The sequence below is a fragment of the Toxotes jaculatrix genome, chromosome 6 (assembly GCF_017976425.1).
Source record: "Toxotes jaculatrix isolate fToxJac2 chromosome 6, fToxJac2.pri, whole genome shotgun sequence".
In the NCBI taxonomy this organism is placed as follows: domain Eukaryota; kingdom Metazoa; phylum Chordata; class Actinopteri; family Toxotidae; genus Toxotes; species Toxotes jaculatrix.
In genome coordinates this window covers 5,603,172-5,618,821 of record NC_054399.1, presented here as the reverse complement: position 1 = coordinate 5,618,821, position 15,650 = coordinate 5,603,172, and the positions used below count along the sequence as shown (strand labels likewise).

At 39.8% G+C, this 15,650-nt stretch overlaps 2 protein-coding genes across 4 annotated transcripts in view; one reads left to right on the top strand and one right to left on the bottom strand.

The window, feature by feature from the left end:
* Window positions 1-640: 640 nt before the first annotated feature.
* tm6sf2 (transmembrane 6 superfamily member 2) lies at window positions 641-11,512 on the bottom strand. Its single transcript, XM_041040777.1, has 10 exons — window positions 11,433-11,512; window positions 9,460-9,563; window positions 6,982-7,079; window positions 6,651-6,754; window positions 6,003-6,085; window positions 5,493-5,617; window positions 4,609-4,710; window positions 3,819-3,911; window positions 1,581-1,700; window positions 641-877 (listed from the first exon to the last, which is right to left on the bottom strand). Exons 1-10 carry the CDS (start codon window positions 11,510-11,512, stop codon window positions 641-643), a joined length of 1,146 nt encoding a protein of 381 aa, XP_040896711.1.
* Window positions 11,513-14,755: 3,243 nt separating this feature from the next.
* si:ch73-63e15.2 (protein strawberry notch homolog 2) overlaps window positions 14,756-15,650 on the top strand; it is a 59,849-nt gene continuing 58,954 nt past the window's right edge. For all 3 annotated transcript variants that reach the window (XM_041039687.1, XM_041039686.1, XM_041039685.1), the window contains exon 1: window positions 14,756-14,895. The gene's annotated coding sequence lies outside the window, so the exon portion shown is untranslated. The remainder of the gene's footprint in view (window positions 14,896-15,650) is intronic.

The window sequence follows — 15,650 nt, the reverse complement described above, 5'->3', positions numbered from 1 at the left end:
GTGGTTCCCATGTCAGGTTGGATGTTTTACATATTTCCTGCGAAACGGCTGCTTCACTTGCAAAGAGTGAGAAAGCTGAAGCCTCTTTGCATACAGAGCAGAGTGGTTGTAATATATTACTGACTGAATTTTGAGCACTAACCTTGACTTTACAGGCTGGAAACTTATTTACTCTTAGATTACGCTGATTGTCTTCTGCTGTGTGTGCACTTTCACTGATTAGTGCGCATTATAAGCTGCTATAGATACTTTAAGAGATCTTCAGTTAGTCTTGATGATGTTTCTTTTATGACACAAGATAATGGAAAGGTCCAATAACTTAATGTGCTTTAATGTTCATTCATCTCATTTTCTCGCAGTCATTGGCTGAAAAGAATAGTGAATAGGTTCTATGAACTATGACACAAGAGTCTACAGTCATGCTAGCAGATCTGTGAGGGCAATCTTAGGCACAGCAGCACTTTGAGCTAAATGCTAGCAGCAGCATGTTAACATAATAAATAACCACTAAATCCAACAATACTGAGCAAAATAATCTTGTATTTTGGCATTTTGAAATATGGCATTTAAAATACAACCGCCCCTCATGAATCATCAGATAAGTAATCAAATAAATCAGATCAGAGAAGATGGAGAATTACTATTTGTCTTTGTACTTGGTGTCTTTCTCCTCACTGTTTGGCAAACCTGTTTGCCCGGGGAAGGGGGCGATCTTCAGGAAGAAATAGGGGTTACTATGGACCCGCAGGGCCAACAGGATGGGAGTGGCAGCGTAGAGCAAGTTAACTGCCAGCACACACCAGAAAGTATCATTTGGGATACGAAATGGAGCTGTGGTACGAGGATGGAGGGACCCTCCGATATGGGCCCACTGGCACTGGAAGGAGACACAGTGTAAGAGGTTAGACTGCATTGTCGTAAATGAATAATGCAAATTGTGCTTCCATTGTTGTCAGTTTTTTTTTCTATGTTCACATTAATAGCAGGTCATTTAATGTGTTAATGTTTCTTTACGCAAACACTCTGGAGGACTAACTTGGAAGAAAAAAAATATTTTTTTTCCCAGCAGTTATTAATCTGCTGTTAGCAATATACAGAAAATGATCTCTAAAGGAGGTGATAAACCGCTATGAAGATGATGTACCGACTTAAAAAGTGGGCAATTTAGTAGACGGGGAGGGCAGAGTCTGCAGCGTTTTATACAACAGAACAAAAGACTTTAATCAAGGACTTTGTCTCATCATGGTTCCAATCTTTCTGTCGGATCAATAAGGAGACAGAGCACCATCAGCTTGTTTATTACGGAAAATATGCTTCAATATAATATATCTGGTCCAGGTAATTATCAACAGGATGAGAGCTCACGACAAGGAGTTTAATTTCAGTGACGCGTGTCAGACCTCAATGTGCTGAAGATGTTGATGAATACTTTAATCAATCTGAGGCCAGTCATTGTCGCAACAAGTTAATGCAATGGAGCAACGTGTCAGTGCAACACGCTTCAGTATGCAACACTTGTATTCCATCTATCCTATCTATGTGTTCAGAATCAGATTCACAGTTTGTCTTCGTGGCGTTACCTGAATCATGGCTCCAGCTAAGAACACCGTCCAGTCTGACATCCATGTGCACCCGGGCTTGAGGAGACCGTAAACAAACGCACCCAACAGGGGTAGTCCATAGAAGAACAAGTGCAGCATCTGTACAAAGGAATGCGACACCATTATTCACCCACGATTTTTTTGTAAAACTGAAGAAAAAGTTTTTTTTTCTTCCGCATTTTGACTTGGATCTGTATTTTCCAGAATGCATAAATTCTGTGGTTCCATTTTGACATAGGTGAGTTTGTTAATGAATATATTATAGTTTAGGTTTTCCCCTCCATCACTGTCAGTCTATGCTGTTGGGCCATGACCAGCACTCCAGCAGACAATTAATACAGTACATCCTCATTCTCCTTTGGCCTACACTGCACTTCGCCTACTTACACTGAATACAGAGGAGGGCTGCTTAATGCTCAAAATACCACCACAGGTACCCTATTTAACATGCTGCATAAAAGTAGCACTACCAAAGTAGAACAATACTCGAGATTTGCAGCAAAATTACAATAAAAAATAACAAGTATTGTAGTATGCAGTGGAAGTGTAGGTAAGTACCAAAAGTAAATGGGCTCAGATTTGTTCCTGCTAGAGCATTAAACCACTATTTTTACAGTATTTTGATGTTGCACATGGTCCAAGTGTTCCTGCCTCCAACTGACAGCGCATCATATTATGACTTTAAACAAACCTTGAGCCATTAGATGTGGTAAAAAGTACAACACTCCCCTCTGAAAGGTAAAGAAGCAAAATGAACCCTAACAAAATGAGAAACTCTCCCTATCTCAAAATTGTTCTAAAGTGCAGCGCTTAAGTACTTTTCTACTTCCTAGCTCCGCACTCTCTAAAACACAAATTTGCACCTTCAGCACAAATTACTGCTTCCACACAAGGGTCATTACAGAGACTGTCTTGACCTTCAACTTAAAATATTTGGTGCATGAAAGCCAGTTACCCACTTTATAAAACCCTCAAATTATACCACTGAACAGTTTCTTTTCATTCCCCATTTGAGGTCTAGATGAATTCTAATGAGTTCAGCTCAGGGCCTGAAACCCAATCATATATGCCCTTCAGTCTTTTGTTATAATGTCTTTTTAGTGCTGCCACAGAAATCTGTCACATATCGTCCATCATCATCACTGGATAAAGAGGTCAGTCACTGCAGAAACAGTGTAACCCTGTGCAACAAACCCAACATCATTTCATGTCTTTGCACACACACACGCACACACACACAGATTTGCAAAGGCAACCGAGACATACTTTCACATGCTGCACACACACCCTCCTCCCACCCAGCGAGACGCTGATGGGGGGCTTTGGGCGAGGGATTAGCTTATCAAGTTCTCAGCATGCAGTTCGTCCGTCTGATCAATGACTCACAATTGTGCCTGGGCTGCCACCCTCACAAGGTCTTTGGATAACCTATTGACAAAGCTGTGTTTGCCGAACAAAACACAACAGAATCCACAGTAGCGTAGGGTCAGAGGGAGAAAATAAAAAGGAAAGCAGACCCACCGCCAGTCACAGTAATAATCTGTTATCCATCTTAAGCAAATGAAAGAGAGAGACAAACATGCACTGGCCTCTAAACCCACACTTATTGTTGCTGTAATGATGAAAAATGGCTCTGTAATCAGCTGCGAGCTCAAAGAGTGGAGGAGATAAGGCCAAGCTTCCCGCACACCCAGAGTGATAGCCATGAAAGCAGAGGTTCATTATGTGGCTGGTTATTTAAAACAGGCTGGAGAGGAGCTTTTACGTGTTGCTGGTGGAGACAGAGAGGCTGAGTGTGGAGATAGAAAGAAAATAAAACCGCCCTTTCTATTTGCGGAGAAACGTCAGTGTGCAGTATTAGCTGCAAAATATACTTGTATATTATATATATGTGGTGTTGTACAAGAACAGTAAGAAGCTCTGTAAATATTTCTGAGTGATTATTACAGCTGCCCATGTTATTTTATCGACTAGACTCACTCCTCCTGTATGGTCATGGGTTTGACTGAATATAATAATTATTTTTATATTTAATTTGATTGTAATTTCTCATTTGGTATTTGATATGATGGTTGATATTTGCATGTTATTGTTTATTTATTGTTAATCCTCTGTCAGTGTTAATAATTTTCTGTACTGCTTTGGCATTATAGGTGTCTGACCTGTCATGACAATAAAGCTTATTGAATTTGAAAGAAAAAAAAAAAAAGCACCCACCATGACTCTGGGGTAGGCCACGGGATCTTTCAGGTAAGGTTCATAGTTTCTCAGATAGACAGAGCAGGCTTCTAGTGGAGAGTCCAGAACCACCTACAGGGGGTGGACAAAATAACAGAAACACCTCACTATATAATAGAGTTAGACAACACCACAAACTACAACTGCAGATTGGCATAGGACTGAATATTTCACAAGCACACAGTCTGAATTTAAAAAAAGAGACACTAAATGTGGTTTAAGGAATTGTTTGAAATTTTTGGGAATAGCTTTGCTTTCCTGCTGAGAGTTAGACGAGGAGGTCGATACCAGTCTTACACTTGTCCAGTAAATCCGAAGCTACAGCCAGGGTTCTGTGCTCAGATAAGCTAACCGGCTGCTGGAAGTAGCTTCATTTACCATAAAGACATGAAAGAGGTATCAATCTTCTTATCCAACTCTTTCCAAGAAAGCAAACGAGAATGTTTCCCAAAGTCTCAAAGTATTCTTTTAAATGACCTGTTGGAATATGAAACAGTAGCATAGTAATTATGTTAAAATACAGTACGCTATTCACACATCGTTGTCCAAGGCTTTAAACCCAAATCTTTCTTAGAAAATAAACACATAACATTCCCATGTGGGTCAATTAGTTGAGTGTATTGCTTGTAAAAGCTAAAGTAATACATCGTGTGTGTGACTCCTCGACACTCCCTGGACAAACCTCTCTGCATGACCAACATGACTTTTACACGACCGTTACAGCCCTTTCCTAAATTCTGTCCATGACTTGAATGTGATGTACACTCACCAAGCCTCTGAGGATGGTGAAGGCCATGGCAGCTAACAGGAGCACCACCAGGATCAGGTCCAAGGGCCTCCAGATCAGTTTCATGCTCTGAGCATGCTGGGCCTGTGGGGAGATGTCAACACAATGTACGGTGTAGTTTTGGTTAGTCAAGGTCATGGTTTCATAGCATACTCTCACTTTAATGAGACCAGTGTTTCCACAGAGGGGAATGAATGAATGTGTGTTCACTCTTCATATTTTCATGGTAATTAAACCTGCATGAATCGACTTTTAACCACAAAGGAGAACCAGAAGCAAGCTATAAACACAACACTGACATAATTCAGCATTTAAGCAGGTATGGTGAGTGGATGGAGCAACATTAGCATTTATTTGTAGTCGTATTTATGTCCACCTGACAAATGTAAGTCTAATATTAACTCTTGTTTTAGCTATGTTTTGCTTTTCTCCAACTCCTGAGAGAAATATCTGTCTCTTTAGCTGCTAAATGCTATTTGGTGCTTGTTTATCAGAGCTTTTTCTTTTTTTTTGGCTGGAAAAAAAGATTCTTGCTGCACATGAAGGCCACAGTGATGCAACTGCAGAGCTGATCCCTTTTGCAAAAAAGCAGGCATGTGATCCATCATCAATATAAAAAAAATGCTGATGATAGCTGCCTTAAGTCCAAGATATGTTTCAGAACACGCTAATTCTAGTCTCAATCAAGACCATGATGGACTGAGGCTAAATTAAGACCACAATGTAACAGTAATCTGGTAATAAAAGGTCTGAATCACTGGAATATATATTACAAAGATTTAACACATTCAGCAAACACCAGCTTTTATAAAGCTATTCCACATTCATATCCAGGTTATCCAGAACCATCCATGCACTGGACTTACATTGTATCCACCAATTAGCGGTCTGTCCTTGGGCCTTGTGAATAGTGTGATAGCTCCCCATACAGGCATCAAGAGGAAGAGAAAGTTGAGCCAGAAAGCTGGGCGGATCTCTGACCCATATTTACCTACCAGAAAGAAAAAGAGTTTGTGCTCAATAATACAAGGATACACTGTAAACATCTCTGTGTAATTCATCAATTAAACATCCTATTAAAACCTTCGCAGGGCAAAGGCATACAGTACAGTATGTCTATGATAACACAACAGAGAGCACAACACGTTGCCTGGAGACAAGTTTGATCTTGTGACACTTTTGCATGCACTTTGAAAAGCCACCAACAGATGCTTTAAGACTGTTTTCTGCTTTGTTCTGTGGGTTGTGACGGGGCTGTGCGTGTTTTGTTGGCAAGCTGAGCCGTGACACTGATGGTACACGGCAGTGCAGATGTTTACTTGATTAAAGCTTGTCATCACGGGAATGGTAGATGGGGAATAGACAATGAGGCTCACCTGCCACTATCCCGGCAATGAACACACTCATGTTGGCACACAAAGAGCCAGCCCAGAACAAGCCGAGGGTACGGTAGGCTTTCCTGGGACAGAAACCAGAAAAACAAGGGTGATTATACTATTTTAGAGATTGCAGGTAAGATAAAAGGTAATAGGATGAACCACACGGTGCTGGTCAGTTCAAGATTATACATATTTTATCCAAAGCTGTCATGGGCAATGCAAAGCTGAGCACAGTTTCTCCCAGTGGTGAAAATCCTGAGGTTCAACTCACTAAGAGTATTTTATGACTAACTCACTCCAGAGGGCCCTCCTTTTAAAAATACAGTTTTAGTCAGGCCATTGTGATTCACAGGTTGTGAGATGCTTCCTTGTAAAGGATTTACTGTTTGTTTAAGGAAAGCTCAAACATAGGAAACTATGGGTCTGAAGCTTATTATGCACTGTAGAAAATTTTAATCTCTGTACTGAAATGTATTCCTGCTACATTCAGGCTTAAATACATACAGCTTCCCCAGTCTCCTACATAGTTGTTTGCTCAGGTAGATAGGGTATTGCTTGTTCTCTGTTTGCCATCTGGGGCTGCCATTTTGAAAAGCAAAGATAAATAAGCTTGACGTGGCTTGAACTGACTTCACCCTCACCCACCTGTCTGTTATCCTGCTGATCATCATCAGGTACATGATAAAGTGTGCTATTCCATCCCAGTAGCACATCATGATGGCATAGGCTGTTCCCAGATAGGGCTCTCCCTGAAACACATTACATTAATACGTACTGTACAGTATGCACTGCTAATGAAAAACATTTGGTTAAAGCTGCTGCCTGTGCTCTGATTTAGTGTTTGTTCAAGGTATTTAGCTAGATGACATGGCCTGAAGCTTTCAGAGACGTTTTTAAGTGAGGTCGCACAGATTTTTTCTTAGTGTCTTCTTAGTGTCATTATAGTGTCATTTAGATGTGACAATAAGAAACCTACTGTCTTCTGGTAGAATTCCATAAAGCCAGAAATGATGCCGTCATATTCCAAGGCGCTTGTCAGGTCAATAACACAAGTAAAAGAAAATACAGCAAAAACTGCAAAGGAAATAAAACATTAATTCATAGAAGTTAAAAAAAAAAAAAGAATATACCTGACACTGGACTCACAAAAATGCTTCATATTAAACTGTACAATACTGTACCATATCAGCTTTAGATTTCATAAAACTAACAGGAGTTAGGAAACGTTCACGTGTTAAGCAGCTTTGTCAACTTTGAACAAACGTCATTCAGAAGCCACTGTGATTGTGAAAGTTTCATGTAATTACTCAACCTGCTCTGTCTACCTACTTTTGAAAAATACACACAAATAGAGTGTATTAGTAAAGACTGGCAAAGCTGTAACAGCAGAGATCCTTGCATCACCTCCACGTCTGTCTAACTCACAGTCTTTGAATCTCTTTTTCCAACCTGAATGACCATATAGGTGGTTTGTCCTGACAGCATGGGGAGAAAATGAAGTCTTAAGCAGTGAGGTAGGCTGGAGGCATTTTTATGTTGGATCCATGCTGAACTGCCTGCTTCCATCTTCAGGTTAAAAGCACCACAGAGCTGAAAGGCTATGTCCACAAGACAGAATTTTAAGTGTGGGGCTACACAAGTGGCATGAGGGCTTTACTAATACTCTAAACCAAAACCACCTGACCAAGCGGGTAAGGGGGTGGTGGGGGTGGGGGGACTCTTTTATCAAAGGTTCAGATCAATGTGGGCTTTTTGCAAGAAACGGGAGATCAAAAATATTGGCTTTTTACTCGCTCTGGCAATAAAAAACAGAAACATTGCTATATAACTATATAGCAATATAACTATATAGAACTATATAGAACTATATAACAAGAGCAACTCCCTTTCCAGATTCCCATTCTCACTGGGCTTTTCAATAGAATCCATCCGAGCAACAAATGAACCACAACAAACAGCAGCTCATTATCAAACACTGACTTTCAGTAGACACTTTAATAGAGACATCAGGTGGCTTGGACCATAACAAGTGCTCACCAGTTGGCAGTATAGTACAAAAAAAAACCCCATTATGATAAAAATATGGAGTATATGCACCAGCTTGGGCACACACAGGGTGCTTCTGATGTCCATGGTAAACTGCTAAAGGATCTATCAGTGGATAACATGCTCATTGAACTGTTAATGACTGGAAAAATGTCCTGGTATCAACTGCACGATGTGCACCACACTTTCAAGATGGCAGACTCAGAGTAAACAACATGAGGCTTTAGATGCATGGTGAAAATTGTACACGCCAGTTAGGGAAGTGTTGCTATTTGGGGACATTTAGTTTGCATACACATAAATGTAAGGAAGTTGGTGAAGGCACATGCCTACATGAGCGATTTACTACTAGAATCACTTCACAGGGAACAAGCCGTAAAAGCCATGATGGTGATTTGCTGCCTGAATGTTAAGGAATGTTATTATAAAGAGAAACTCTGTGTGTTGCTACATGGCCTTCTCTCTGCAGATACCATAGCTTAAACCACTATATCACATCCTTCCTATCTGTCCTTCACACGTATTACACGCACATACACATGCATTTTGTCTCTCCTGTGTACCGTGTCCCTGTAATCCTCAGGACAACCAGGTTTATCTCTGACATCTAACAGGTGAGATAGCAGGGGGATTATGGCTCTCTATCATTGTGAAGAGTCTGCTACAGCATTGCCCACATTATTATGGTTCCCCCACACAACACTAGCGTTGCCTTGGGCGCTGAGTACCAGTATATCACCTCGTTTCTGTCCCACTAGCATAGCCCCTGGCATCAGCTGCAGGGATGTGTTTGTGGGGAAACCCTTGCTCTAGAAATGGAGAGCACAGTTTGACCGACAGCTACACGCAAAACGGGGCAAAATATGAGACAAATCCCGTAGAAGCATTCAGTTGAAGTGCACGAGCTGCTGCTGTCAAACGAGCGGAAAACCTCCTTATGGTCTCCAGAGTAAGCCAAAAGCGGACTGTGAATAGCATTATACAGGAGCAGTGACTGTGGAGTCTAGTCTTGTATTAGCATTTTCAAATAGTTGTGCCTTTTGTCTCAGGGTCAAGCAAGGACTCTCTCAAAAGAATAGCTAAAAGGTTAAGTAAGTACTAGAGCTGTGAAGGTCATCAGCCTGCGGAGGGTCAGTCATGCCTCAGAAAAGTCTGGCTAAGCTTCATGAGCCTGATCAGTCTTAGCAGCTTTCGACATATCAGGCGAAATCACACCGAATACAATTCATGTTTTCTCTCTAAACCGGTGAGTAGTGAGTGAAAGTTCTGGAAATCCTTTTGTGGGAGTTGGAATCAGCTCAAGCACAATGCATAGTGCTTATTAACCTTTGTGCAGCCAGTGTTAAACTCCATCGTTTGGAAATACATTGCATGTAAGTTGGGAAATGCACATAGTTGTGTTGATTACCAAAGAATAGGATGTCTTTAGGTGGGTTGCCACGAGTGATGAGGAAGTAGAACAGAAACACAAACACCAACACAGCAACACCGATCTCCAAGATCACGTAAGGCCTGTGAAAGCAGAGAGATGTAACTGTTATCTAAGAAAAATAACAACCCATTGTCCAATCTCACTGCTGACACTCTGTGCTTTTAGACAGCAATCTCCCTCTTATTTTCTGCTTCATTCTCTTTACTAATTAGTTTTTCCCATGGAAGCTGTGCCAGTCTTCTCTGCAGTTCTAAATTAGTAAATGATGATGAATGGGAAGTCAGAGAGAATGATAATCACACAACACCCAGAGTTAGCACCGGGACGAATAATGCAGAAGTGTGAGGGGAATTCTGTGTGAAAGACGCACTGTGTCCAGTGAGAGCAAAGGCACTGCTGGTGTTTTAGTTTGTGTGCCTGGAGATTTCTGGTGGGATGGCGGTGTCACATTGAATTTACCCTGTTGGTTGCCTAACATCTCAGGTTGCTTTTTTAAAAACAACTGGGTGCAAGTAGAAGGTTCATACTTAATCCCAGAGCTTTTAGAATAAGATTCTTTCTTTTTTTGTGTTATATATGGATATAACAGGTTGTAATATAATAAACAAAAGTTTAACTATAAATTGGCTTGATTAGGGCATCTGGGTTTTTCAAAGACAGAGTCTTTCACAGAATGATGATATTAATAATATTGTATACTTCTAGTATAAATTACATTATTCCATTGTTATACTGAATATCTGCAGTGTTTCACCTCTCATACTGCTGTGGTGGTATGCCTACCAGTGGTCTAAAATCACAGCTTTACAAAAGCTTAATCAATCATAGGCAGAGGTGTGGGAAGCAGCAAACTAGGGCCATGTTAGTTCAGCACTGCCCTCCATGTAAACTGGTCAAAGGTACCACTGCCTTGCGCTGGAAAAGATTAATGTGCTCAAGGTATCTCCCAGTAAACAACATTACATCCTCAGAAAACTCACAACTTGTGCTCACAGAAGGAAAACAAATGCTGTGAGAGCAAAGGGAAGCTCCCTTGCTGCCTCTCCAATTCAACACTACAGGAAGATTTATGCACACAATACTGTTTGTTTGCAGTGTGGAAAAGCACCAGGCATATTGTATGTCAAGAGCAATTTATCAAACTCTTCTGTGCAGTCTGTATTGATTGTCAGTGTCTGCACATTCAAAAAAGAGCCAGCAGAGATATTCACACAGGAGGAGTATAAACGTCTGTTGGAAATGAGAAATATCTTGTGGTTTAAAAAAGTGTGACGGTGGAGTGGAACATGGATTTTACCACTGGCTCTGTTTATTCAGCCTATAGTGATGTAGTATGGAATCACTAGATGTAGGATATACTATAAAGGCAGTATCCCAAGATATGGATAAGAAAATGATCCCTTACAGATTGGAAAATTAATTATATTCAACACCATTTCAGGTTATCTCCACAAATTCTGGTCACACTGAGTTCTTTTTGCTCTCTACTCATTTGTTTGTCTCTCCAAGAAATTACAGGTTTAATCATTTAAAGAGTTTACACAACTGGCAAATACACCCTGAAAATTGAACTTACTCTAATTAGCAGTACTCAGCGTGGTCAAGGATTTATGAGGTAGTTAAAGCCAAGTACAGACAGAAATATACCTTGAGTTTTAAGCTTACAGTGTCCTCTAGTGGTAGTAAAATTCTATCATCCCACAGTATAGTAAGGATCACCTGCACTAGTACACATTTACATTCTTGTAATTCGACAATAATTGTAAGATTTTTTTTGTAAATTAATAAATGTTATTATAGATTACGATTACATGTGTTGTGGTTGTATAATATTGGTGTATAAATGCTATTAGTATAACTTCATAACAATACTTTAAAGCTTTTCCCTCAAAACAAACCTTTAAAAGATTGGACTTATAGGGAAGAAATCAATAAATGTTATGACTTACTCTTGAAACTCAGGGATGGTGTTCATGGCATAGAGAATGCCAAGGGCAGAAAATGAAAATAAAAAGACAAAAGTCTCCATCTCTTCAAAAGCTGTTCAGGCCCCCTCCCTACAGCAATGCTGAAAATAAAGCATGGTTATAAGCTTTAAGTCAAAAATAACCTGCTCTAGCAATAGGAGCACTACCAATATTTGATAAAATTGATATTAAAATTATGCAAAGACACCAATTTATTCATGAAAACTGAAATAAGTAAAATGATTTTTTTTTAGCAAAAGTACATGAATATCATGAAATAAAATCCAAATGAAATCTACAGTTCTTAATAAAATGGAAAAGGAGCAGAGAAGGCTCTTACCGTCTGGCTACCCTTTGGGTGGCTTAATCAAATTACAGCTGGCCTGAGGCAGACATGGCCTTTACTGGGAAAATAATGAAGTGGAGACAAAGAAGCTTTTGGGGGAAAAGTTATGCAATTTGGATTTGTCAGAGATTTACATAAGTCGTATTAGAGAATAGGCCAACATTCCACTTTATACAGCGACACACTTTCAAGTTATATATTTCAAGTTGTCTTTGTCAATGTGAAGAAAGAAAGCTTAACGATATAATATAACAATGCTAAGAATTTTGTAAACTGTAGTACATCCTATGGATGTGACGATTCTGTGAAGTTTTTAGGGGGGGTTAAGATCAGAAGATTCACTGGCACTTTATTGTTTTTGTAGGCTCTCTTCATTTTTTTCTCCCTCTGATTTTTCCACCAGGAGAACATTGGGGGACACTTCTTGGCCTAAAGTATCTAAAAATGTTCACAAACCAAAAGACATATTTGCACTTCAGCAGATCCAAAAAGCCCCACAAATGTTGTCGGATTCATTTCCTGCCACTGAAATTTGACCCGAAGTTTGAGTTTTGTAACAAGCACTATTTTTTGCCTCCTCTATAGGGATGATTCAAACAAAGGAAGTGTCTCTGATGTGCTTTTTAGCCTCTCATCTGTACTGAGAATGCACGCACTCTACTATTTACAGTAACTAACTTGCTCAAGAGTTACAGCATCTGAATAGGCAAAAATTTGATTTAGGCTATGACAGAGCTTGCGGTGAAATAACTAACAGAAAGTGGGAAATATTTCTGCTGTGCTTTCTCCAATCATGACTAAAATTGCTCAGAGGAGGAAAATCCTCATTGTGAAATGGCTTTCATTTATGTGCTTTTGCCCAGCCCCTGAAATTACTACTTGCCAATTATTTTGTTCAAATTGTTTGCAGTAGGATTCCAGTAGGGTGCGCCATATTCAAACTAAAACAGCAGACACCTTCCTAAGGTGAATAAAGCCAAGTAACCACAGTTATTTTTGAGATATAAAATAAGATATATTTCTATTTAAAAGTTTAAAATATTGTCAGAATTATCTCCATACATTATTTTTGGAATTGTTACACCACAAGTGTCTGCTGGTACTGTGTTCAACCAACTCTCATACAGAGAAGCCACTGAGGATCAAGAGCCGTGTTAGTCTCAAATGAAAATGTCCTCAGTGATGAGCTAACATGTATTACAATAACTCTAATGTGCCTGGATGCATTTATCCTGCTTTTACATCCTGTATCATCAACCACCACCTTGCGGACACAAAGACAATAAAACAATATCAGACAAGGAAGACAAAGCGCAACCCTGCCAGTATCTCTCATGAATACTACCTTAAATTTGAGCATAAACACACATGCGCACTGCACACACATTGCCCTCTGCTTCCCACCATTCTCCTTTGTTGGGAAAAGGGGGGACTGCTATACCAGGAAAGCAGTGGCAGTGTTTGTTTGCTGGAAACAACTGGAGCGCTTCCAGCTCGGTCGTTCAATAACGTAGAATGGGCAGATGGATGCCAAAATGAGACAGCAACCTGCAGGAGGAAGATGCACATGCACGCCATTTAACATCTAAAATAAAATACGCTTTCATACAATAACTGTCTGCAGGGAAGTAGTCCAAGTAATTTGCTAAAATGAAATGTATGAAACAATAAAAAAAAATGTATTTTGTTGCGCAAAGAATCATCCACCCAGAAAATACAGGGAGGTTAAGCATTTGACATGGCAATCTATTAGTGTGTTTTGTTTTGGTTTTTTGTGCAGGTTGTTTTGTTTTTTTTTTACTTTCATGCCATTTGTGTTCAGTATGAGATTTCTTTATTTTACTATGCATAGGTATTACTTTTTCCAGGTGCTGAATTACACATCTGTGCAACACTTTTTCTGCAAAGTCATCTCTGATTTTACCCAGTGAGCACTTTTGATCTACATTAGTTGATTGTTATTAGAAGTAGGACGGGTCGTAGCAGCAGAAGTAGTATCTAGTGTGTATTGTGGGCTAAATTTAGGCCCACTGTGCCTTAAAGTGAGAGGGAAAACAACTTCTTATTGTAACTTTTGTTCTTAGTGTAAATGTCTCTCTTACCAGAAGTAGTTGGGTTTTTTTTATAATAGGAATCGAAGGAAAGATTCTCTAGGAATCTGAAGGTATTCTGGAGATGTATAATAATCATTGCCATCATAGTTTCTGACCAAAACATTAATCTTTAGTAATTCACTGCTGAAACAAATCAAAGGCAAAAATAACTTGACTTTCAACTTAAATAGCCAATTTGAAGTGCGTATTGCAGCCTTAGGTGGTCTATGAAGGTGTAAAAAGCATATTAATAATAGTTAATGTCTCCTGGAGGGTCATCTATTTATAGACTGCTTTCCTAGAACGATTTAGTTGAAAAGGCCTGATTCAGTTCTCAGACATGATCCAGTTTAATGGTCCAATTAACTTCAAAAGTCTTCACCTGTATTATGCCATACAAACTTACACAAGGCTGTTTAGTACTGTGTAAACCATACCATATAGTGTAAACCAACTTAAACTCAGTTTGCCTCTGACTTTCATAGTATAAGTAACATCTTATTCTGACAGATGGTTTACAAATTTAAAAAAATAAATAACATCAAGTAACTCAGGTAGTAGATTTATGTCTTAAAAGACTAATTATGGACATTACATCTCACTGAGCTTATTGTGATTATGTGGCTATTATTATTATTATTTAATGCGTTGGAAGGGTCAATAACTGAGCAGTGACGGGTTAATGCCTTCTCTCGTCTGCCTTCACATGTATTTATTCGTCCAAACCTGAAGCAGTGTCTCAGGTGTGCCAAACATGACTCTGATGAACTATTTATGGCCTTGCTGTTTTCTGCTCGCGATCAACAAGCGGCAGTGCGCGTGACGACAGCAGCGGAAACATTTTTTCGCTATTCAAAATGGCACCGTCTCAATCAGGAAGTGGAGAAAACAACTAAGAAGAATAAGTTGGATAAAATTCCCCATTTCTGTTACTTTGACGCGAGTCTTCGTTGAAAATCAGCCCGTGTGATCGGGGTTTGGATTGCGAATAAGTAACACGTTAAGGGTAAGTGTAATTCGAGGATATTGTGAAAAGGCGACCGACACATCGGCATTTGCTTTATAACAAGATGCGTTCTGGGCAGCCTCTCCTAGGCGCGCACGTTTTTTACGACGGGCTACGCCGCTTCTTCAGCGGCTGCCTTGAGTTAAGAGTTATCACAATGAGTTGAGACCGAGGGAAGTTAGGGCAGCTGTAACAAATGTAGAAGAATCATAGCGTTATGGATATCTCGGAATCACTGCGCCAGCGTTAGGAAAGGCCGGCAGCCAACTAAGCTAGCTAGTTACTTAATAATAAGCTCTTGCTTTGATATTAGCTAACCAGCAAGTGATGTGGCTCCTCAAAAAGAGAACGTTACTTTTAAAAGACAAACATGCGAGTTCGTGTGCATCCACACAAAGCAGATTTTTTTCAAGGGATCAGATTATTTATCTAAGATTTTCTTTATTAATCTATATAGTAATGTTATCCCACGAACCTTCGCAGACAATGTACAAAACGAACATACCCTTTCGCTATAAGCTATGCTAAGCTAGCTAGTACAATTAGCTATCAAGAAGTACGCCTGGTATTAGCAAATTATTTTTGGGATCTTTCTGCATTTTGCCGTCCGTGATTGTTGCCTTAAACATGGAAGTGGGCACGTTAGAAATGCCTCGTAGCCAGCGATAGCTCGCTTGCTAACGCTCGTTAAACGTATCGTTTGTGGCAAGCTAACAGTAGTGGCAGTAGATCGGCACTGTAATGTAGAGCCTCGG